This window comes from Heptranchias perlo, chromosome 15 (assembly GCF_035084215.1).
Source record: "Heptranchias perlo isolate sHepPer1 chromosome 15, sHepPer1.hap1, whole genome shotgun sequence".
NCBI classification, from domain to species: domain Eukaryota; kingdom Metazoa; phylum Chordata; class Chondrichthyes; order Hexanchiformes; family Hexanchidae; genus Heptranchias; species Heptranchias perlo.
Genome location: NC_090339.1, coordinates 65,391,035 through 65,415,364, shown reverse-complemented (window position 1 = coordinate 65,415,364; position 24,330 = coordinate 65,391,035). Strand labels below are relative to the sequence as shown.

The following is a 24,330-nucleotide window of genomic DNA, read 5'->3' as shown; positions in this document are numbered from 1 at the left end:
TGGCCCGAGGTACTCCTCCCCCTCCTCTCCCCCACCCCCGGCCCGAGGGACTCCTCCCCCTCCTCTCCCCCCACCCCCGGCCCGAGGGACTCCTCTCCATCCACCCCCCCACCCCCGGCCCGAGGGTACTCCTCCCCCTCCTCTCCCCCCACCCCCGGCCCGAGGGACTCCTCTCCATCCACCCCCCCACCCCCGGCCCGAGGTACTCCTCCCCCCTCCTCTCCCCCCACCCCAGCCCGAGGGACTCCTCTCCATCCACCCCCCCACCCCCGGCCCGAGGTACTCCTCCCCCTCCTCTCCCCCCACCCGGCCCGAGGGAACTCCTCCCCCCCCCCCCCCCCCCCAGCCCGAGGGACTCCTCCCCTCCTCTCCACCCCCCCCCCAAACAGCCTGAGGTACTCCTCCCCTCTTCTCCCCCCCCCCCCTCCCAGCCCGAGGGACTCCTCCCCTCCTCTCCCCCCCCCCCCGGCCTGAGGGACTCCTCCCCTCCTCTCCCCCCCCCACCCCTGGCCCGAGGGACTCCTCCCCTCCTCTCCCCCCCCACCCCTGGCCCGAGGGACTCCTCCCCTCCTCTCCCCCCACCAGCCCGAGGTACACCTCCCCCTCCTCTTCCCCCACCCCCAGCCCGAGGTACTCCTCCCCTCTCCTCCCCCCCCCACCCCCAGGTGCCCACCCTCTCCACCCCCCCCACCCCCAGGTGCCCACCCTCTCCACCCCCAGGTGCCCACCCTCTCCACCCCCCACCCCCAGGTGCCCACCCTCTCCACCCCCCCACCCCCAGGTGCCCACCCTCTCCACCCCCCCACCCCCAGGTGCCCACCCTCTCCACCCCCCACCCTCTCCCCGCAAAGCCCCAGTTCCCCACCACCTTTTCCCCCAGCCCCAGGTGCCCACCCCCTACCCTCCCCCACCAGCCTAAGGTACCCCTCCTCTCCCCTCCCCCACCAGCCTAAAGTACCCTCCTCTCCCCACCCCCATCAGCCCAAGATACACCTCGTCTCCCCTTCCCCACCAAACCCGGGTGGGCCCTTTCTCTCCCCCCCCCCCCCCCCCAAAACCTGAGGCGCCCACCCTCTCCCTCTCCCCCTCCCCCCTCCCGCCCCAGGTGCTCCTCCCCTCCCCAACCAGCCCGAGATACCCCTCCCCTCCCACCCCAGATGCCCCCCTCCCCCTCCCACCAGCCCCGGGGACCCACCCCTCTCCCCCCATCCCCCAGGTGCCCACCCCCTCCCCCCATCCCCCAGGTGCCCACCCCCTCCCCCCATCCCCCAGGTGCCCACCCCCTTTCCCTCTTCTCCCAGCCCCAGGTACCCCACCACCTCCCTTCCCCCACGTGGGATAGTCTCTGCCCCCAGGAGGTACCCCACTTGCACCGTCACACTGGCTTAACAGACTGGCACAAGCTGATGCATCTTATTCAGCAGGAGTTTCAGCGGTCGTTGAGCTGGCTAAGTATAGCACGCCATGTCAGCAGAGAGAATAGGCCAGCCATGAACTAACGTGTACACAAGGTCAGTCCACAGGCACACTGTTACACACAGTCATGTTCAGCAACCGCTCGGATGTTAGAGAGACGCTGTCTTTGGTGGAAGAGTATTACCTGGAGAACTTTGTCCACCTTCTGATAAAGCAGCAGCACTCTTGCTCCTAGCTAAAGAGGACTGTGTGGGTGTCAGCAGACGGCTGATTATATTACTCTCCAGGGGACTGTTCTGGGAACGACGAGCTGAGGGACAGGAATAAATCAGAAAGGGAGTCAGCATGGTTTAACTAGAGGGGGGAAAAAAGGATTAAAATATAAATCATAACAAAAGCATGTTAGTTAGATTAGAGAATGTTTATGAAAAACAAAACCAAGAAAGGGTTGAAAACAAAACATGTTACTATCCCAAACAATAAGATAACTGGGAAAAAACAATGGGTCAACTTTGAGCTCAAGCACAAGTGGTAATAATGCAGGCAAGGTGCGTTCCCAAACAACACACTCATCATTAATAAACTTAACACTGCCAGTTTCAAAGAAGCAAGGTGCGTTCAAACAGCAGAATGCAGTTAAGCTGAGTCCTTGATTAATAGGACGGCAGGAGAACTGCATGCTTGACATAACGGGATTGCAAACAAATACTCAAGTAGCTTTGGGAAGACATTATCCTGTTTGTTAGTGTGTGGAGGCATCCAACAACCAGAATCCACAGGACTATCTACAGTGAACACAATGCTGCCACATCCTACTATGGTCAAATGGCAAAACACATATAGTCAGAGAACAGCAGCAAAAGGCATGTCTATATTAAGAAACTGGAAGTTATGTTTGAGGTACAAGTTCCAGTGCAAGCCGAAGAGATGAAAAATACTCTGAGGTTAGGTGTGACTTTCTGTTTAAAAAAGCATTACGAAGTAGTTTAGAACAATCCGTTAGTGAATTCAACATGTAATATATGTACCACCATCGGGCAGTAAGACCAGCAAACAGACTTCACAGTTGAAAAGATTACTAAACTGAAGAAGGTTAATTACAAACAGAGTGTAACAGGTTTACATTCGCATGGTTAAATAGAACACAAAAGGCCACAAGCTGCTGGACAGACTGGACTTCATCGTATAGATGTAGGTCCTTTGGTACAGTCACTGCAAACAATCGGAAAATCAAAAATTAATTTTCAGGTTGTTTCTCCGATGATGAGAAATTAATATAATCTGCGAGGGTTTTATGTACTTCAACTGGTGCGATTTTGAGACTCAGCAAATCACAAATTAGCATAAATAAGAGATTAACACAGGTTCCAAGTTATATGGATCAAGTCAAATACATTTAATATTCTTTTAACATTTACGTCATATAATGGGGGGAAAGTCTGATGCAAATTGTTAGCCACCTTGAAGATCTTTCTTCGGGAGCTTGTCTATATGAGCAGTAGATGAACGAGGGTTATTACCCAATCTATTCAAGGAAGAGCTTCTCTTCTTTTCCGCTGTGCCTAAGAATCAAGGGCATTGTCCATTATTCCTTGTAACATCCTAATTAACAAAGATCGCATCCAACATCTTTGGGCTCACATCCAAAAATTAAATACCACTGAATTCTCATTTAATATCTGGCTTTAGTTTAAAAGCACACTTAAATGTTTGAAATATCTGTCTGATGTAGAAAGTGCCTGCAAGACAGCATGATTTGTCTTAAAAGGAGTAATGAAAAATTAACATTACATGAAATAGCACGTTAAATGTGGCAAGAAAGCATTTCCTGCACCTGCTTGTTCCACCTGAGACACTTTCTGTGCCGGCTGAGAAGTTTTACTACCCAATCTGTTTAATGAAGCACTTCTTTTCTTCAAAGGCGTACCTACAAATCAAGTGCAATTTCTGTTAATTGGGTAAAGATAACTGGTTAGCCAATGCAGTGCTCTAATACAACCGAGGAACCGACTAACAATTCTGTAACAGTGCTAAAGATCAAAGCCACAGCGTCCCCTTTTACTGGTATACTGGACAAACTCATTTTAAACCTGGCTAACTTTACAGTTTACTTCTGACTTCTTATAATACACTGTGCATGAGCGGTACTTGCACTGGGTAGCAGACAGAACACATTATTTTTAAATACAGCACACAGAGACCCAGCACTGACCGCGCTGCCAGAATTTTTAAAAAAGAGTGTCTACCTTAGGTGTCAACCTTGGCGCAGTGGTAGCACTCAACTCTGAATCAAGCCCATTCCACAGACCTGAGCACATAATCCAGGCCGACTCTCCCAGGGCAGTACTGAGGAAGTGCTGCCCTGTCGGAGAGTCAGTACTGAGGGAGTGCAGCACTGTCGGGTCAGTTCTGAGGGAATGCAGCACTGTCGGAAGGGTCAGAGTGCTGCACTGTCGGAAGGGTCAGAGTGCTGCACTGTCGGAGGGGCAGTACTGAGGGAGTGCTGCACTGTCGGAGGGGCAGTACTGAGGGAGTGCTGCACTGTCGGAGGGGCAGTACTGAGGGAGTGCTGCACTGTCGGAGGGGCAGTACTGAGGGAGTGCTGCACTGTCGGAGGGGCAGTACTGAGGGAGTGCTGCACTGTCGGAGGGGCAGTACTGAGGGAGTGCTGCACTGTCGGAGGGGCAGTACTGAGGGAGTGCTGCACTGTCGGAGGGGCAGTACTGAGGGAGTGCTGCACTGTCGGAGGGGCAGTACTGAGGGAGTGCTGCACTGTCGGAGGGGCAGTACTGAGGGAGTGCTGCACTGTCGGAGGGGCAGTACTGAGGGAGTGCTGCACTGTCGGAGGGGCAGTACTGAGGGAGTGCTGCACTGTCGGAGGGGCAGTACTGAGGGAGTGCTGCACTGTCGGAGGGGCAGTACTGAGGGAGTGCTGCACTGTCGGAGGGGCAGTACTGAGGGAGTGCTGCACTGTCGGAGGGGCAGTACTGAGGGAGTGCTGCACTGTCGGAGGGGCAGTACTGAGGGAGTGCAGCACTGTCGGAGGGGCAGTACTGAGGGAGTGCAGCACTGTCGGAGGGGCAGTACTGAGGAAGTGCTGCACTGTCGGAGGGGCAGTACTGAGGGAGCGCTGCACTGTCGGAGGGGCATTACTGAGGGAGCGCTGCACTGTCGGAAGGGTCAGTACTGAGGGAGCGCTGCACTGTCGGAAGGGTCAGTACTGAGGGAGTGCAGCACTGTTGGAGGGGCAGTACTGAGGGAGTGCAGCACTGTTAGAGGGGCAGTACTGAGGGAGCGCTGCACTGTCAGAGGGGCAGTACTGAGGGAGCGCTGCACTGTCAGAGGGGCAGTACTGAGGGAGCGCTGCACTGTCGGAAGGGTCAGTACTGAGGGAGCGCTGCACTATTGGATGGGTCAGTACTGAGGGAGTGCAGCACTGTCGGAGGGGCAGTACTGAGGGAGCGCTGCACTGTCGGAGGGGCAGTACCAAGGGAGCGCTGCACTGTCGGAGGTGTCGTCTTTCGGATGAGACGTTAAACCAAGGCTCCGTCTGCCTTCGCAGGTTGATGTAAAAGATCGTTCGCACTATTTTGAAGAGCAGGGGAGTTCTTACCTCCCTGGTGTCCTGGCCAATATATTATCCCTCAACGCACATCACAAACTTTTTAATTGGTCATTTATCTCATTGCTGTATGCAAACTGACTGCTGCGTTTCCTACAACAGTGACTACACCAAAAATAATTAATTGGCTGTAAAGCGCTTTGGGAGATCCTGAGGCCGTGACAGGTGCTCTATAAATGCGAGTTCTTTCTCACCATATCACGATTGTTCACATTTTTTTTTGCTGGGCATCTGCAGCTAAATGTTGTGATTGAAGTGGGTCGGTAACTGGTTGCATCGTACGAGAGTGAGGGGGGGAAGTGACTCGTAACCCATTTCAAGGATCAGGGCTGGGACTGTTTCCATTCACCTTCTACATCATTGATTCAGAAGTGGAGATAAAGACAAAACAGCTAAAATCTGCCAATGACACGGGGCGGGGGAAAGCAGGAACAATTAAGTGCAGGCTGATCTGGTGCATATAGATCTCGACAGATTGGGAAAGTGGGCTGACAAACAGCAAATTAAATTCAATGTCACCAAGTGTAAAGTGATGACATGAGAGTAAATACAGTAATTTTAAGAGTGAGTCGGACAAGCGTTTGGGAGAAAGGGAGGAAGTTGCATTTATATAGCGCCTATCATGTCCTCAAGATGCTCCAATGTACTTCACAGCCAATGAATTGCTTTTGAAGTGTACTCAATGTTGCAATTTTGACAAACACAGCAGCCAATTTCCGCACAGCAACATCCCACAAACAGCAACGTGCTAATGACCAGATAATCTGTTTCAGTGATGTTGGTTGAGGGATGAATATTGGCCAGGACACTGGGGAGAACTCCCATGCTCTTCTTCGAATAGTGTCATGGGATCTTTTACGTCTACCCGAGGGGGCAGACAGGGCCTCGGTTTAACATCTTATCCGAAAGACAGCACCTCCGACAGTGCAGCTCTCGCTCAGTACTGTCCCAACGACAGTGCAGCACTCCCTCAGAACTGACCCTCCGACAGTGCAGTGAAGTGTCAGCCTGGATTACGTGGTTGAGCAAATCAATTGCGGTATCTAGGTAGTGGACGGTGTATTTCTGGTTCTGAATTCTGTTGCTGGCCAAATGGACCAAATGTCCTTTACGGTCCGGGGAGATGGGCAACGTAGGTCTGAATAGAACGATTAGTTAGCGGAGTCAAATGGCTGTCCTTATCCGTACTTACTTTTGTCATAACTTTTTAATGATGTAACTCAATTTCAATTGGATCACTCACAACTGGCTCTGAATATAACTCAACTTCCTTTTATAGTTGTAAACAATTTTACAACACCAAGTTATAGTCCAGCAATTTTATTTTTTTATTTAAAAAAAAAAAAAAAAAAAAATTGCTGGACTATAACTTGGTGTTGTAAAATTGTTTACAATTGTCAACCCCAGTCCATCACCGGCATCTCCACATCCTTTTATAGTGTTCAGTATTTAAAACAGATGCTGGATCCACAAATCTATGTCTGTATTTTGAACAGCTGGGATAATCACTCCATTTAAATTCAAGGCGGTTTTGGAGTTGGCAGTTGGAGGGGGGAAACAAAGTCAGTGTGTCCCCCAGCCCTCATAACCAACTGAGTGTGCTCCCCAACTCAGCTTGGCTGCTCTGCAGGGCCAGCTGAAACATATCTATGATGTGGAGATGCCGGTGATGGACTGGGGTTGACAATTGTAAACAATTTTACAACACCAAGTTATAGTCCAGCAATTTTATTTTAAATTCACAAGCTTTCGGAGGCTTCCTCCTTCGTCAGGTGAACGATGTGAAAATGAAAACCTCGAAATGAAATCGCATTTATAATTCACAGAACAATGCTTGGTGAGTACAGACAGTTTTTTCAACTGCCCGTTGCCAAGGCAATCAGTGTGCAGACAGACAGGTGTTACCTGCCAGGTCTCAGAATATACAAATCACCAAAAAAAAACAACAAACAAAAAAAAAGAGATAGAGAGGTAGAAACATAGAAAAGACAGCAACTGACCCGTTATATTAAAATGTAATATGCAATATTATGCAGTATTCCCCCCTCCCGCTTTCTATAAAACTGACTGTTTTCCAGCTGGGACCCTGTGCAGCAGTTACGGCAAGTTGTGAAAAACTTGGTGGTGGTGGCGGGGGGCAGGGAGGGGGGCGATGAGCTGGCTAAGGGATGACCAGAGAGCAGCAACACAGGAAATGAAGTGTACGGGCCCCATTGCTTGTTCAGTCCCTAGGACCCGGAGTTGGACCAGCTCTCTCACTATGGTCAGGTCAAGTGTAAATAATCGAGAGGCTGAGCAGCATTTAGTACTTTTGTCTTTCCGAACAAACATCAGGTTCAGCCAAGTGGCCATGTAAGCAACTCAGTCCCGACATTTAAAACACAATCAGGACAAGGAGCAACAAAGCCAAATACCAATTGTGAGTGAGTGAGGAAGATCAAAGCACTAATGCCCACCAGCTATAAATCTCTCATGAAAGAGACAAAAGGGACCATTCACTATGAACTATGTAAAGCGGAGCACACAAACAGGATTTAAAAACAGTTCTGCTTGATTCTGTGAGTGACCAGACACTTTAATGCCCCACATGCTGTCTTCCTTTCTCTGCAGAAGGGCTGGGAGCCATGATGAAAATCCTCAATACACTGGGACATCATAAACCCAAGAATAGGTTGTTAGCCAGATATAAAGTTGTACTCAAAAATCAAAAGGTGTAAATACAATGGCAGTACTGATTTTAGCAAAGTTTTGTCATTTTTACAGTAACAGTCAGTCATGCAGCTATTAGTTTTTTCCAGACCCATTGAATAAGCTCCACACTCTCTCTGCTTTAACAGCCCACATCCCTTCACCTAAACCTTCAGTGCAGGACACTCCATATGAGAATTGACGGGGGTGGTGAGGTACACACTGGTTTGGTTAGAATGTCAACACTTAGCTCAATGAGATGAAGGTGAATGAGTCACTAAGAATTGATATTCCTATTCGTAGTGCAGATGCCATTGCTGGTTTACTGCAAGTGCAATGCTCAAACTGGGGTCCCTCACCTGGTTACTTACTACAGGCTTGCATCCAAAATAAATTGTATTCTAAAATAACCAAAAAAAGAAACACAGTTTATAAAAGTTAATGGGAGATTTGACCAAACCATTTTGAATACAACAAAGAGAATACCATAACTTTAAAAAGCAATGTGTGTGTATATCCCAAGACAACCAGATGATTTCTGAAGAAAAGTCATTGCGGTTGATGAATATGAAATTGGATGCAGTAAAGCACTTTTAAAGCCATCTAGGAAAATATTCTCCAGCGGTGAGGTTCTGTAAATTAGAAACCCCCGACAGACGAGGCAGTTCTACATAGTAGCAGCGAGGAAACAAACACTTGGACCATTTGCTGAAATCATCAGAACTGCGCTGACCATTCCCGTGATTTAAAACCACACTCAGCGCCACTAGGAGAATTCATTTCATTTCAAGATATAGGATTGTCCATGTGACATAGGGTAGGGTTTCACTTTTTCCTACTAGAACATAGCCAATATACAATAGTCAATGTCACAGCAGCTGGTATTTTCAGAAAATGGTCAGTCGTATATTGGAACTGATTCAGACTCTCTCTGAGATAAAGGTAGCCAACCCATCATTACTGACTTGCACAGCCTGCCATGGTAGCTGTTGGGAAACAATTTGGGGGGGGTTCACGCCTTTCTAAAAGATCTGAAGACACTGACTGCATTCAGCACCTGTCTTCACAGACACGTGTAAACTGATGAGCCCGACATGAACCCAATCAGAGGAGACCAACGCGCGAGTGAAGCATGGCAAGTTGCAAATCCTTAATGGTGGCCAATGAACCCAAGCAACCAGATCAGTCATTTTAATCACCTATTCTGATTTCAGTACAATCACCCCAGCTTTAAGATGTTACAGTTTACCATCCTTTAGTGCTGCTGCCCAGAGTAAAGGTACACGCCCCAAATACAGGATGGCCATCTGCTGAAGATCAACACAATGCTTTGAAGTAAAACTATGACACAGTTAGTACATCAGCATCATGTTATCCAGGAACAGCACACTTACTTCTGTCGGAAGAGTTTAGGAGCGCTGTCGAGGATGAAGACAGACGTTTGCTCATCACCGGCTCCGTCTGCTTCATGAGGTTCACGGTGGATGTAGACCGTTTGTCAACAGCTGCAGAAAGAAAACAATCAATATCATTGAGACAAGAGTCAAGAGACATCTTCATAACTGCGTTTAAAACACACTTTTACACCATGCATATTTTAGATATATTTTATCCTGAAAGCAGACACTGGATGAGGAAGCTTTCATTGATTTAATTTCTCCACTAACAAATTGAGTTGTATTAGAAGCAGAATACATGAATGTCCTGGCTTGGGTCTAGAGTTTTAGAGTCTGAATTGTATGGAAAATAAGACTTTCAACTAATTTTTTTTTAAATCGCCATTACAATTTCCCTACAATGGCCACCATTAATATTCCCATACACTCATACCCCCCCTTATCTCAAACCCATTTATCACCACATCCAGCTTATTTCGACAAAATAGTGAAGTCCCAGTGGGTTGTTGAGTTTTTGTGCTCAAGATGTGTTATGGAGTGGAACAGGGATAGCGTCCAGTGTCGGCAGTAAGTACACCCAGATTACAGCGTGGACCAGTTCTAGGGTTAAAGCCAACCTTGACAAACCCGAGAAGTGCAGCCCGACTCCAACCAGGGAAATTTCCATTGTCCGTACCACCGCTGACTTAGACTGGTACAAACTGTGGTTTGTCTTGTGCTCCCCATGAAATGGGTTGAAAATGACAATTCATTTAACAAACGAATCTGACAGCCAACTGAAGGGGAGCATTTCATCTGAGTTTGGCTTGGATTCAAAACAGGGTGGGAGGTGGAAATGTCCTTACACATCGCACTCCCCAATCTATCGGGTACAGGTATTAAAAAACTCACTGCTTTCAGGATAAAATATTACTTTACAATCCCTGATCTTGCAAACCAGGTGCATGCATCCATGCCCAATATTTGCAGGGATAAAAAGCAAGTGTTACATGCCAGTAGTGCCTGAGATTAGTTTCCCCTTTTATATCCATAGCGTAAAAAAAAGTTAGTCTGCAATATTAATTAATGCATCAAAGATTAATGTAATTATTCAGCAAGCGGGCATCATAGCTAAAAACTTTCTCTGATACCAGAACCATCTTCTGTAGAAGTCTGAGAGTCTGAGGAAGGAGGGGGGCAGTCAGAAAAACTTAAAGATGGAGTTAAGGAATTTTCAGGCACACCTAAACAAAAGAGAAATCATAATTTAACAAAAAACAGATTAATATAGACAAATATCAGTGAAAGTAAATTCCTGCTACTAGGTGATTAATGATGGGTGGAATTGAGCAAGGGGAAGGAAGTCATTTCAAATAATCCAAAGTGAATGATTATAAAAGGGGAGTCCAAACGAGATGAGAAGATGGTCCTGTTTGACCCTGATCCGACCTATTCCCGTGTCCCATTCACCCACAAGCCCACCTAATTTCACTTCTGCAACACTGTTCATCTAAACCTCACCTCCATCGGACCCGTACCTGCAAATTCGGCACCTCCAGGTCTTTTTGACGGCCCCCCGTCCCCCCCCACCCAACACAAAACGCCACTGCACGCTGTCGCCTTGCATATTAGAGAAGCTATGTTAAGTGAGATTGCGTTGAGGCTCTGTCTTGTACTGGGAACTCCATTTTGTGATTAGAAGACCATGTCTGTAGAAAGCTGAAGCAGGCAGAAGCTGGAACATGTCCCTCTCACCCCTGACCCTTAAGGTCCCTTTGGTGGCTGATAGGAACAGGAGTAGGCCATTCAGCCCCTCGAGCCTGCTCCGCCATTTGATAAGATCATGGCTGATCTGTGATCTAGCTCCATATACCTGCCTTTGGTCCATATCCCTTAATACCTTTGATTGCCAAAAAGCTATCTATCTCACATTTAAATTTAGCAATTGAGCTAGTATCAATTGCCGTTTGCAGAAGAGAGTTCCAAACTTCTACCACCCTTTGTGTGTAGAAAGGTTTTCTAATCTCACTCCTGAAAGGTCTGGCTCTAATTTTTAGACTGTGCCCCCTACTCCGAGAATCCCCAACCAGCGGAAATAGTTTCTCTCTATCCACCCTATCTGTTCCCCTTAATATCTTATAAACTTCGATCAGATCACCCCTTAACCTTCGAAACTCCAGAGAATACAACCCCAATTTGTGTAATCTCTCCTCGTAACTTAACCCTTGAAGTCCGGGTATCATTCTAGTAAACCTACGCTGCACTCCCTCCAAGGCCAATATGTCCTTCCGAAGGTGCGGTGCCCAGAACTGCTCACAGTGCTCCAGGTGTGGTCTAATCAGGGTTTTGTATAGCTACAAGCTGGAGTCAAAGATAGTTGTTTGTTCTTTGTGTAGTTCTGACGTTCTGGCAGATAAATCTTGGTTGCTTTTACTCTTTCTCCTAGACTTAGCTAGAAGGGCAACTTCTGAGGGAAGGCTGTGCAGTCTCGGGAATGCTGAGCTGATGGAAGTTAATGTGAACCAAGGGTAAATGTCATGGGAGGTCTATGATGTAATGGCCTGGAGCTGAGGGCAATTTAATGCAAAATTAGAGAAGATTGAGGGTTGGCCACTGTTACTGAACTCAGCAACTGTAATGCGAGAATCTCTGCAGCCTTCGCATTGCGGCATGTTGTCTGAGTATATCATTCCCTCTAATAAATCTATAAGGGAAAGATTCTGTGCCTAGAACACTCATTCCTGGCACAGAGAGGTCTCCAACTTGTCTCTTTAGCATTTCTAGTACTGCAGGCCCATCACCCTGTACGTACCAACTCCCGGTGGCTCCACAATGCACTGAATTCCAAAACCTTGTTCTGGTTTACAGTCCCCTGCATGGCATCACCCCCCACCCTATCACTGAACCCCCCTCCAGCCCCGTGTCCCAGCTTGTGCCCTCTGGACTACAGACGCCTATGCATCTCCCCCCTCCCTCACTCTGCTTCATTACTGATGGCAGAGCCTTCAGCCTTCTCGGGCCTGCTGTCTCCCTGAACCCCTTATTGGTTATTTTTCTCCCCATCGTTAAATGATTCCTCACAACATATGTTGTCAATCATATCTTTGGTCACTTCCCCTACATTCTCCCACTATTGTCCAGTGACAGAGTCTCCTCTGTGCAGCACCATGAGACATTTACTATGTTAAAAGCCCCACACAAATACAAATGGTTATTGCTGAATGAACAATGATGAGTAAAAAACTTTCCGAATACACACTAAAAATATCGCCTGGCATTATAATTGGCATTATCATTATGATTCGCCGAAGTCTTATTTTTGTTCATCTAAGTAATTTGCCAGCATAAAACAAGAATGCATGGCTGCATGCTGGAAAGTGGAAAAGGGTGCGTCAAAACACTTTCACATTGCAGCAACTTTGCACCTACTGATTTAACAAGTTTTGATCTTCGGATCCTGCAAATCATACTGCCAGATCCAGAGGCAAACAGACAAGTTTGTTTTGTACTACGACATCTTGGAACATAAACAGGGGCAGGAGTCGGCCATACGGCCCCTTGAGCCTGCTCCGCAATTCAATAAGATCATGGCTGACCTTCGACCTTAACTCCACTTTCCTGCCCGATCCCCATATCCCTTGATTCCCCGAGAGTCCACAAATCAATCGATCTCAGCCTTGAATATATTCAATGACTGAGCCCTCTGGGGTAGAAAATTCCAAAGATTCACAACCCTCTGAGCGAAGAAATCCCTCCTCACCTCAGTCTTAAATGGCCAACCCCTTACCTTGAGACTTTGTCCCCTAGTTCTAGACTCTCCAGTCGGGGAAACAACTTCTCAGCATCTACCCTGTCAAGCCCTCTAAGAATTTTATTTGTTTCAATGAGATCACCTCTCATTCTTCTAAACTCCAGAGAGTATAGGCCCATTTTACTCAATCTCTCCTCATAGGACAAACCTCTCATCCAAGGAATCAATCTCGTGAACCTTCGCTGCACCGCCTCTAAGGCAAGTATATCCTTCAGTTTTAATAATTACTCAACTCCATAATATAAAGTAGATGGTTGGAGCCAATTATTTTGCTTTCTTTCGGGTGCAACTTGCAGAGGCCATCAAGAAGAATGATTTTTTTTATTCGTTCATGGGATGTGGGCGTCGCTGGCAAGGCCAGCATTTATTGCCCATCCCTCATTGCCCTTGAGAAGGTGGTGGTGAGCCGCCTTCTTGAACCGCTGCAGTCCGTGTAAAGGTTCTCCCACAGTGCTGTTAGGTAGGAAGTTCCAGTATTTTGACCCAGCGACGATGAAGGAACGGCAATATATTTCCAATTCGGGATGGTGTGTGACTTGGAGGGGAACGTGCAGGTGGTGTTGTTCCCATGTGTCTGTTGCCCTTGTCCTTCTAGGTGGTAGAGGTTGCAGGTTTGGGAGGTGCTGTCGAAGAAGCCTTGGCGAGTTGCTGCAGTGCATCCTGTGGATGGTACACACTGCAGCCACAGTGTGCCGATGGTGAAGGGAGTGAATGTTTAGGGTGATGGATGGGGTGCCAATCAAGCGGGCTGCTTTGTCCTGGATGGTGTTAAGCTTCTTGAGTGTTGTTGGAGCTACACTCATCCAGGCAAGTGGAGAGTATTCCATCACACTCCTGACTTGTGTCTTGTAGATGGTGGAAAGGCTTTGGGGAGTCAGGAGGTGAGTCACTCGCTGCAGAATACACAGCCTCTGACCTGCTCTTGTCGCCACAGTATTTATGTGGCTGGTCCAGTTAAGTTTCTGGTCAATGGTGACCCCCAGGTTGTTGATGATGGGGGATTTGGCAATGGTAATACTGTTGAATGTCAAGGGAGGTGGTTAGATTCTCCCTTGTTGGAGATGGTCATTGCCTGGCGCGAATGTTACTTACCAGCCCAAGCCTGGAAGTTGTCCAGGTCTTGCTGCATGTGGGCACGGACTGCTTCATTATCTGAGGGGTTGTGAATGGAACTGAACACTGTGCAATCATCAGCAAACGTCCCCATTTTTGACCTTATGACCTTATAAAGGAGGACACAAATAACCTCATGGAAATGTTTGGGAACCAAGGGTCTAGTGAGAGGGAGGAACTGAAGGAAATCAGTATTAGTAAAAAAAAAGTGCTAGGGACATTAATGGGGCTAAAGGCTGACAAATCCCCAGGGCCTGATAATCTACATCCCAGAGTACTAAAGGAAGTGGCCCTAGAAATAGTGGATGCATTGGTGATCATCTTCCAAAATTCTATAGACTCTGGAACAGTTCCTACAGATTGGAGGGTGGCAAATGCAACCCCACTATTTAAAAAAGGGAGAAAAAAGAGGGAATTACAGACCAGTTAGCCTAACATCAGTAGTGGGGAAAATGCTAGTCTATTATAAAGGATGTGATAACAGAACACCTGGAAGGCATTAACGGGATTGGACAAAGTCAGCATGGGTTTATGAAAGGGAAATCATGCTTAACAAATCTACTTGGTGTCACTGGCGTACGTGTGGACTCTACATTTGTGGATGTTGTTGCTGAAGGGCAGCTTGATGAAGAATAGGAACAGGAAAAAGGATGGAGTTACGGAGACGACACTGCAGGCATGGGATGAAGATCGTTTGTATCTTCAGCAAGTATTTTGAACATGCAAAAATAATCTGAATTGTTTTGTGCAACTGGCAGCTAGTCAGGGAAGAACTAGTGTAATTTTTTTTTAAAAAGGGGAGGATTATAGAGTCATAGAGTCATAGAGTTATACAGCACGGATAGAGGCCCTTCGGCCCATCGTGTCCGCGCCGGCCATCAGCCCGGTCTACTCTAATCCCATATTCCAGCATTTGGTCCGTAGCCTTGTATGCTATGGCATTTCAAGTGCTCATCCAAATGCTTCTTGAATGTTGTGAGGGTTCCTGCCTCCACAACCCTTTCAGGCAGTGAGTTCCAGACTCCAACCACCCTCTGGGTGAAAAAGTTCTTTCTCAAATCCCCTCTAAACCTCCCGCCTTTTACCTTGAATCTATGTCCCCTTGTTATAGTACCCTCAACGAAGGGAAAAAGCTCCTTAGTATCCATCCTATCTGTGCCCCTCATAATTTTGTACACCTCAATCATGTCCCCCCTCAGCCTCCTCAGCTCCAAGGAAAACAAACCCAATCTTCCCAGTCTCTCTTCATAGCTGAAGCGCTCCAGCCCTGGTAACATCCTGGTGAATCTCCTCTGCACCCTCTCCAAAGCGATCACATCCTTCCTGTAGTGTGGCGACCAGAACTGCACACAGTACTCCAGCTGTGGCCTAACCAGTGTTTTATACAGCTCCATCATAACCTCCTTGCTCTTATATTCTATGCCTCGGCTAATAAAGGCAAGTATCCCATATGCCTTCTTTACCACCTTATCTACCTGTTCCGCCGCCTTCAGGGATCTGTGAACTTGCACACCAAGATCCCTCTGACCCTCTGTCTTGCCTAGGGTCCTCCCATTCATTGTGTATTCCCTTGCCTTGTTAGTCCCTCCAAAGTGCATCACCTCGCACTTTTCCGGGTTAAATTCCATTTGCCACTGTTCCGCCCATCTGACCAACCCATCTATATCGTCCTGCAGACTGAGGCTATCCTCCTCGCTATTTACCACCCTACCAATCTTTGTATCATCAGCGAACTTACTGATCATACCTTTTACATTCATATCCAAGTCATTAATGTAGACCACAAACAGCAAGGGACCCAGCACCGATCCCTGTGGTACCCCACTGGCCACAGGCTTCCAGTCACAAAAACAACCTTCGACCATCACCCTCTGCCTTCTGCCACTAAGCCAGTTTTGTATCCAAAGTGCCAAGGCACCCTGGATTCCATGGGCTCGTACCTTCTTGACCAGTCTCCTGTGCGGGACTTTATCGAAGGCCTTACTGAAATCCATGTATACCACATCCACTGCGTTACCCTCATCCACACGCCTAGTCACCCCCTCAAAAAATTCAATCAAATTAGTCAGACATGATCTTCCCTTGACAAAGCCATGTTGACTATCCCTGATTAATCCTTGCTTCTCCAAGTGGAGACTAATTTTGTCCTTCAGAATTTTTTCCAATAATTTTCCTACCACTGATGTTAGGCTCACTGGCCTAACATCAGTGGTAGGAAAATTATGCCTCATCGCAGGTCTTCACAAGGCAATGAAATGTCAGAATTTATTGTTCATTCTTAATAAATTAACAGTTGGGCATTTTTTCCCCTTCTTCAACTCCAAGTTCTCCTCTTACAAGGAATTGACCATCACATATCTTCCTCCCACTGGGAAACAAAGATTCTTCTGTGACTGGTTGGATTAAGGTATGATTCGAGTGGGATAAACCAGATGTCAGTTTTCTCTCGAGATTATCTTCTCTGGCTCTATCGACTCCCTTGGCTGATAACTGGCAAAAACTCGTCCAATACCCTGGTGATAAGCACTCCTCGTGACTCAAATTCATAAGTTTCTGGTTACGAATCAAATATTCTACCAGACTACCACAACTATGAAGTTATTAACACATCTGGCAGAGATACTAAGGGAGTGTCTAAAACTGGCACTTACCATTCGAGCTGTCCTTTTCAGTTGATAAAGATCCTCCCCAGGACCATCGTTTTTGCCTTTGCTCCAAGCGTTGACTCCGCTCTAAGGTGCGTCGCATCACGGCCTCATAGTGCTCCTAACACCGATTCAAAAACAGGGAAACCAGATTAAAGGCGCCAAGTCGAGGGGTCGGGGGATCTTTCTCCCAATTATTTGAAGTTATTTTAAAAGCAATTTATTCACACCCAGAACTGCAAGTCATAAGTATTCAACATGGAGCCTGGGAGGTCTCCAGGTGTACAGCTGCCTGAGGCCGGGAGCACTGTGCACCACAAGCACGTTTCAACAATTCGCCATTTGTTAACTTTCTAGCATGTTGTTTCTGTTGTTATGTACTAATTTAAAAAGTGTTTCTATATTAGGGCTGCTTCCCTTTATTTTTTTTAAATAAAGAAGATAGGACATGCTGGGCCTTGGGAGGTGTCGATATTTGCAGGACTATTGTACACGGATCAGAAATTGAAAACAAATTCAGCATCACTGATGTACTTGGCTTTTTGAATCAGAATTAAACTGCCCTATGTATTGATAAATTTGTTTAGTACAAGTATAATGGAAAGAAAAGACAAACATCTCTTGCACAAACTGAGCATCTTGCCCGTAGAAAAGATGTAGAGCTCTTGGACAGTATGCGTGAGAGGTTCAGTATTTAGTGTGGGCACTGGAGACTCCACCTTGCTTTTAAACCACCTTGTAAGGCTTTGATAGTACAGTCTCTGCTTTGTGTGGGTGCACCCGAAATTATCAGCAATTTATCTAAATTAAAGTTCAAAACATTAACAGATCTTGGGGCTCTCATTTAGGACTTATCCACCAATGAGGCAGCAATGCTAAGAACAGCCCTTCCCAAACTTCTAGGTTCACAAGATTCAAACAGGGCAAACCAGTGAGCAAGAAATATAAACAAACAGGACTGAGCTGCCTGGGCCAGTTTGGGGGGGAGGTGTCGTGCGTGACTCTCGAGTCACAGGTTGGACACCCCTGCGATTTATCCTCGTCACTGACCTTTTCCTCTTCCTGCTTTTGTTTCCGCTTCTCCTCCACTGCAACTCTCTTCTGGTGTTCCTTCTGCCTTTGTTCTTCCAGTTTCTTGTGTCGTTCTGCTACTTGTTTTTCATACTGAAGTCGTGCTTTCTTTTCTTTTTCTAGTAATTGATATTCTCTCACAGCTGATGATGTAATTGTAAAGTAAGTGGTCTACAGTGGCTACCATACAAATCACATTAAACATATTAATGGAACAGAACTACTAAAATTATACATCTCACTATTCGATACTTCATGAAAACCTCATCCCAGGACCCCTCTATCCAGGGCAACAACTTGCATTTATATAGCACCTTTAACGTAGTAAAACGTCCTAAGGCGGTTCGCAGGAGTGATAATCAAACAAAATTTGACACCGAGCCACATAAGGAGATATTAGGACAGGTGACCAAAAGCTTGGTCAAAGAGGTAGGTTTTAAGGAGCGTCTTAAAGGAGGAGGGAGAGGTGGAGAGGCGGAGAGGTTTAGAAAGGGAATTTCGGAGCTTAGGGTCGAGGCAGCTGAAGGCACAGCTGCCAATGGTGGAGCAATGAAAATCGGGGATGCCCTCGTGTCTAAAGGTCTAAGCCCTTGTGCTTGGTGTAGGTGAGCAGGTTGCTCCACATGACTGCGATGTAAAAACTTGGCAATCTCACTCGACAATTGGTACAAGTTATGGCCACAGCTGTAGGAAACTGATCACTAATTTCTGGAAGTGATTTCATTCCTTGCAAGTTCATCCAGTTCTACCTATGCACATTTTCCCAGACACGTGTCCCAGCTTCTGCCTTTCGGTCTTCTGACTCTGGTCTCCAACGTATTTCCAACTCCACCAGTGTCAGACCCTTCAGCCATCTCAGCCCCACTCCGTAACCCACTCTAAATCGTGGTCTTGTTATCTCTCCGTTCTGCAAAGTCTCCTCAAAGCCCACCTCACCGACCATGACTCTATTACTACTCATGGTTATTGTCTCCTCTACTGCACTATTGGAAGTTTACTATATTGATGGCATTAGATAAATACAAGTTATTTGTAGGAGGCAAAATCCCTAGAATCAGTTAACAGGTGAATGCTGTGATGGGGAGAATGTGGTTCTGGCATGGATATGCCAAGAAGGGCTGAATGGCCTCCCTCCTCTGTATCAATCCTGTGACCTTATAACAAGGAACTACTATAAAATTCCAAATCACTACAGTTAGCCACAGCTGACAAGTGGAATGCTCGAAGCTGCAGTTCTAGCGAGAAATGGTTGGGTTGATTCTGTAACACTCAACATCTTTCATGGTAAGACAGGGTGGTTTTTAAAAAAGGTATTTAAGCTCTAACTTGTATTTTCCTCCCCGTTCCCCCTCCCAATCTCCCATGGCTCTGCAGCACATGCACCTGATCATCTCTCAAACTTCTGCTGCTTTAAACCTGCACCAGGAAAAACACAGTGACCTTATCACAATGCTCCCTCCAACCATTCCTAAATAAAAACTGGTACATAAAAGCTGGCTCATGAAAGTGGATAATATCAGAACACGGCTGGGAATTAAAGCTTGCCCTTTCTTTTTCAAAACTGAAAACATCCAACATTCACTGTATAAACTGGAGCTGCCACTTACCGATTTCCTTTTCCCTTTCGTCTCGGCGTTCCTTGGCTAGTCTCTGTCTCTCAACAGTCTTTAGAGTGGAGCCGTCTATTACTGTTCAAGGGAAGTCACATCTTGTTAATGAACAGAAATGATAAGCTGTTCAATTAAAATTTAAGTAGACAGTACTGGGATTTCGATTGACAAAATTAACTTTGTTTGGAGGGACAGATCTGCATCATTAAAAACACCTGCCCTGTCATACTGATGGAGAATTGATTTGTACATTAGACATGCAGCACTCCAATGAAATTTCACTGAATGGCAGCGAGATACCCTGAAACTCTGGCCAGACAGGTCACGATTGAGGGCGATAACGATGCACATACATGAAACATGGAGTGGGGCTGTGGGTACCGTGTGACCATTAAATCAAAGCCAAGGTGCATGTGCTTATAGCATGGACCAATCAGATCAAAGGTGCAATATTTGTTGGCTGCTAGCTTGCTCCAGACTCTGCCACTAGGCTCCCAGTGAATCTCTCCATCCCAGCAATTGTTGCACCAGGACTTCTGAACCTCTTTCGGAGGGGGTGTGGGGGAGAAGAGAGAGAGAGACAGAGGCAGAGAGGAAGAGGAATAAAAAGACAGACACTAACTGAGAGACAGAGACTGCAGACTTGTGCTGGGAAGCCTGAAACATTCTCTTTCAGTGTCCAGTGGAATGTGTCCAGCATTTTCTGTTTTCATTTCAGGTTCTTTATCTTTTTATCTCTAAGCTTGTTATCTAGAAACAGTTTTAACAACCTCGGGGAGAATGGTGGTAAATATTATGTGGAACTTTGACAAGCAAAAGGACCAATTACAAGATGAGCAATGATTATGGAGCTGGACAGTCCCTGCCAATAAATAACTGTGTTAATTTGTAATGGCTGCAATATGCTTCCGTTAAAAGTTAACATTTTTCAATACTTGAATAGCACATTTGCTGCGAGAGTTAAGTGTGTGGCTTTTTATACATTTTGACAAGTTTTAATAGTCATATTTCCAAATTAAAATTGTGAGGCAAGTTTTATCGAGGCAGTACAAAGAAGGTTCACTCGGTTAATCCCGGGGATGAGGGGGCGGACATATGAGGAGAGGTTGAGTAGATTGGGACTCCACTCATTGGAGTTCAGAAGAATGAGAGGCGATCTTATTGAAACATATAAGATTGTGAAGGGGCTTGATCGGGTGGATGCGGTAAGGATGTTCCCAAGGATGGGTGAAACTAGAACTAGGGGGCATAATCTTAGAATAAGGGGCTGCTCTTTCAAAACTGAGATGAGGGGAAACTTCTTCACTCAGAGGGTAGTAGGTCTGTGGAATTTGCTGCCCCAGGAAGCTGTGGAAGCTACATCATTGAATAATTTCAAAGCAGAAATAGTTTCCTGGAAGTGAAGGGAATTGGGGGTTACGGGGAGCGGGCAGGAAATTGGACATGAATTTAGATTTGAGGTTAGGATCAGATCAGCCATGATCTTATCAAACGGCGGAGCAGGCTCGAGGGGCCGATTGACCTACTCCTGCTCCTATTTCTTATGTTCTTACAAGTTGATACTTTAAGTTTCAAACCCACTTTTCCTTCTACAATTATACAAGCCAAGCGAACTTGTGAGCTACCAAAAATAAGAACCAACAACAACTGGATTTGGGCCATTGGAGGAGGGGGGGGGGGGAGGCAGAGGAAACAGGTAAAAGTCCTGAGCCAAAGCACTGGAATTTTCCTCTCCCGAACACTTCCAGTTGGGCGTCACTTTTTTTGAAATTCGTTCATGGGATGTGGGTGTCGCTGGCAAGGCCGGCATTTATTGTCCATCCCCAATTGCCCTTGAGAAGGTGGTGGTGAGCCACCTTCTTGAACCGCTGCAGTCCGTGTGGTGAAGGTTCTCCCACAGTGCTGTTAGGAAGGGAGTTCCAGGATTTTGACCCAGCGACGATGAAGGAACGGCGATATATTTCCAAGTCGGGATGGTGTGTGACTGGGAGGGGAACGTGCAGGTGGTGTTGTTCCCATGTGCCTGCTGCCCTTGTCCTTCTAGGTGGTAGAGCTCGCGGGTTTGGGAGGTGCTGTCGAAGAAGCCTTGGCGAGTTGCTGCAGTGCATCCTGTGGATGGTACACACTGCAGCCACAGTGCGCCGGTGGTGAAGGGAGTGAATGTTTAGGGTGGTGGATGGGGTGCCAATCAAGCGGGCTGCTTTGTCCTGGATGGTGTCGAGCTTCTTGAGTGTTGTTGGAGCTGCACTCATCCAGGCAAGTGGAGAGTATTCCATCACACTCCTGACTTGTGTCTAGCAGATGGTGGAAAGGCTTTGGGGAGCCAGGAGGTGAGTCACTTGCTGCAGAATACCCAGCCTCTGACCTGCTCTTGTAGCCACAGTATTTATGTGGCTGGTCCAGTTAAGTTTCTGGTCAATAGTGACCCCCAGGATGTTGATGGTGGGGGATTCGGCGATGGTAATGCCATTGAATGTCAAGGGGAGGTGGTTAGATTCTCTCTTGTTGGAGATGGTCATTGCCTGGCGTGAATGTTACTTGCCACTTATGAGCCCAAGCCTGGAAGTTGTCCAGGTCTTGCTGCATGCGGGCACGGACTGCTTCTTTATCTGAGGGGTTGCGAATGGAATGGAACACTGTGCAATCATCAGCGAACATCCCCATTTCTGACCTTATGATGGAGGGAAGGTCATTGATGAAGCAGCTGAAGATGGTTGGGCCTAGGACACTGCCCTGAGGAACTCCTGCAGCAATGTCCTGGGGCCGAGATGATTGGCCTCCGACAACCACTACCATCTTCCTTTGTGCTCGGTATGACTCCAGCCACTGGAGAGTTTTCCCTCTGATTCCCATTGACTTCAATTTTACTCGGGCTCCTTGGTGCCACACTCTGTCAAATGCTGCCTTGATGTCAAGGGCAGTCACTTTCACCTCGCCTCTTGAATTCAGCTCTTTTGTCCATGTTTGGACCAAGGCTGTAATGAGGTCTGGAGCCGGGTGGTCCTGGCGGAACCCAAACTGTGCATCGGTGGGCAGGTTATTGGTGAGTAAGTGCCACTTGATAGCATGTTGACGACACCCTCCATCACTTTGCTGATGATTGAGAGTAGACTGATGGGTCGGTAATTGGCCGGATTGGATTTGTCCTGCTTTTTGTGGACAGGACATATCTGGGCAATTTTCCACATTGTCGGGTAGATGCCAGTGTTGTAGCTGTACGAGAACAGTTTGGCTAGAGGCACGGCTAGTTCTGGAGCACAAGTCTTCAGCACTACAGCCGGGACGTTGTCGGGGCCCATAGCCTTTGTTGTGTCCAGTGCACTCAGCCAGTTCTTGATATCACATGGAGTGAATCGAACTTTTTTTTTTATTCGTTCATGGGATGTGGGCGTCACTGGCGAGGCCGGCATTTATTGCCCATCCCTAATCGCCCTTGAGAAGGTGGTGGTGAGCCGCCTTCTTGAACCGCTGCAGTCCATGAACTGGCTGAAGACTGGCTTCTGTGACGGTGGGGATATCGGGAGGAGGCCGAGATGGATCATCCACTCGGCACTTCTGGCTGAAGATCGTTGCAAACGCTTCAGCCTTGTCTTTTGCACTCATGTGCTTGACTCCGCCATCATTGAAGATGGGGATGTTTACAGAGCCTCCTCCTCCCGTTAGTTGTTTAATTGTCCACCACCATTTACGACTGGATGTGGCAGGACTGCAAAGCTTTGATCTGATCCGTTGGTTGTGGAATCGCTTAGCTCTGTCTATAGCATGTTGCTTCCGCTGTTTAGCATGCATGTAGTCGAGTTGTAGTTTCACCAGGTTGGCACCTCATTTTTAGGTACGCCTGATGCTGCTCCTGGCATGCTCTTCTACACTCCTCATTGAACCAGGGTTGATGCCCTGCTTGTTGGTAATGGTAGAGTGAGGAATATGCCGGGCCATGATGTTACAGATTGTGCTGGAATACAATTCTGCTGCTGCTGATGGCCCACAGCACCTCATGGATGCCCAGTTTTGAGCTGCTGGATCTGTTCTGAATCTATCCCATTTAGCACAGTGGTAGTGCCACACAACACGTTGGATGGTGTCCTCTGTACGAAGATGGGACTTCGTCTCCACAAGGACTGTGCGGTGGTCACTCCTACCAATACTGTCATGGACAGATGCATCTGCAACGGGTAGATTGGTGAGGACGAGGTCAAGTAGGTTTTTCCCTCGTGTTGGTTCGCTCACCACCTGCCGCAGGTCCAGTCTAGCAGCTATGTCCTTCAGGACTCGGCTGGCTTGGTCAGTTGTGGTGCTACCGAGCCACTCTTGGTGACGGACATTGAAGTCCCCCACCCAGAGTACATTCTGTGCCCTTGCTACCCTCAGTGCTTCCTCCAAGTGGTGCTCAACATGGAGGAGGACTGATTCATCAGCTGAGGGAGGGCGGTTTCCTTGCCCATGTTTGACCTGATGCCATGAGATTTCATGGGGTCCGGAGTCAATGTTGAGGACTCCCAGGGCCACTCCCTCCTGACTGTATATCACTGTACCGCCACCTCTGGTTGGTCTGTTCTGCTGGTGGGACAAGGCATACCCAGGGATGGTGATGGAAGAGTCTGGGACGTTGGCTGAAAGGTATGATTCTGTGAGTATGGCTATGTCAGGCTGTTGTTTGACTAGTCTGTGGGACAGCTCTCCCAATTTTGGCACAAGTCCCCAGATGTTAGTGAGGAGAACTTTGCAGGGTCGAGTGGGCTTGGTTTGCCTTTTTTGTGTCTGGTGCCCAGTGGTCCGATGCCGGGTGGTCCGTCCGGTTTTATTCTTATGATGACTTTTCGTAGCGAGATTTTACAACTGAGCGGCTTGCTTGTCCATTTCAGAGGGCGATTAAGAATCGCCCACATTGCTGTGGGTCTGGAGTCACATATAGGCCAGACCGGGTAAGGACGGCAGGTTTCCTTCCCTAAACGACATTAGTGAACTAGGTGGATTTTTA

At 47.4% G+C, this 24,330-nt stretch overlaps 1 protein-coding gene across 1 annotated transcript in view; it reads right to left on the bottom strand.

Moving 5' to 3' along the window:
* map7d3 (MAP7 domain containing 3) overlaps nt 1-24,330 on the bottom strand; it is a 99,515-nt gene that overhangs the window by 38,832 nt on the left and 36,353 nt on the right. The window contains 8 exon segments of the mRNA XM_067997338.1: nt 1,601-1,726; nt 2,877-2,978; nt 3,251-3,343; nt 9,121-9,231; nt 10,254-10,346; nt 16,678-16,792; nt 17,722-17,885; nt 19,350-19,430. Coding sequence (XP_067853439.1) covers nt 1,601-1,726; nt 2,877-2,978; nt 3,251-3,343; nt 9,121-9,231; nt 10,254-10,346; nt 16,678-16,792; nt 17,722-17,885; nt 19,350-19,430 — 885 coding nt within the window.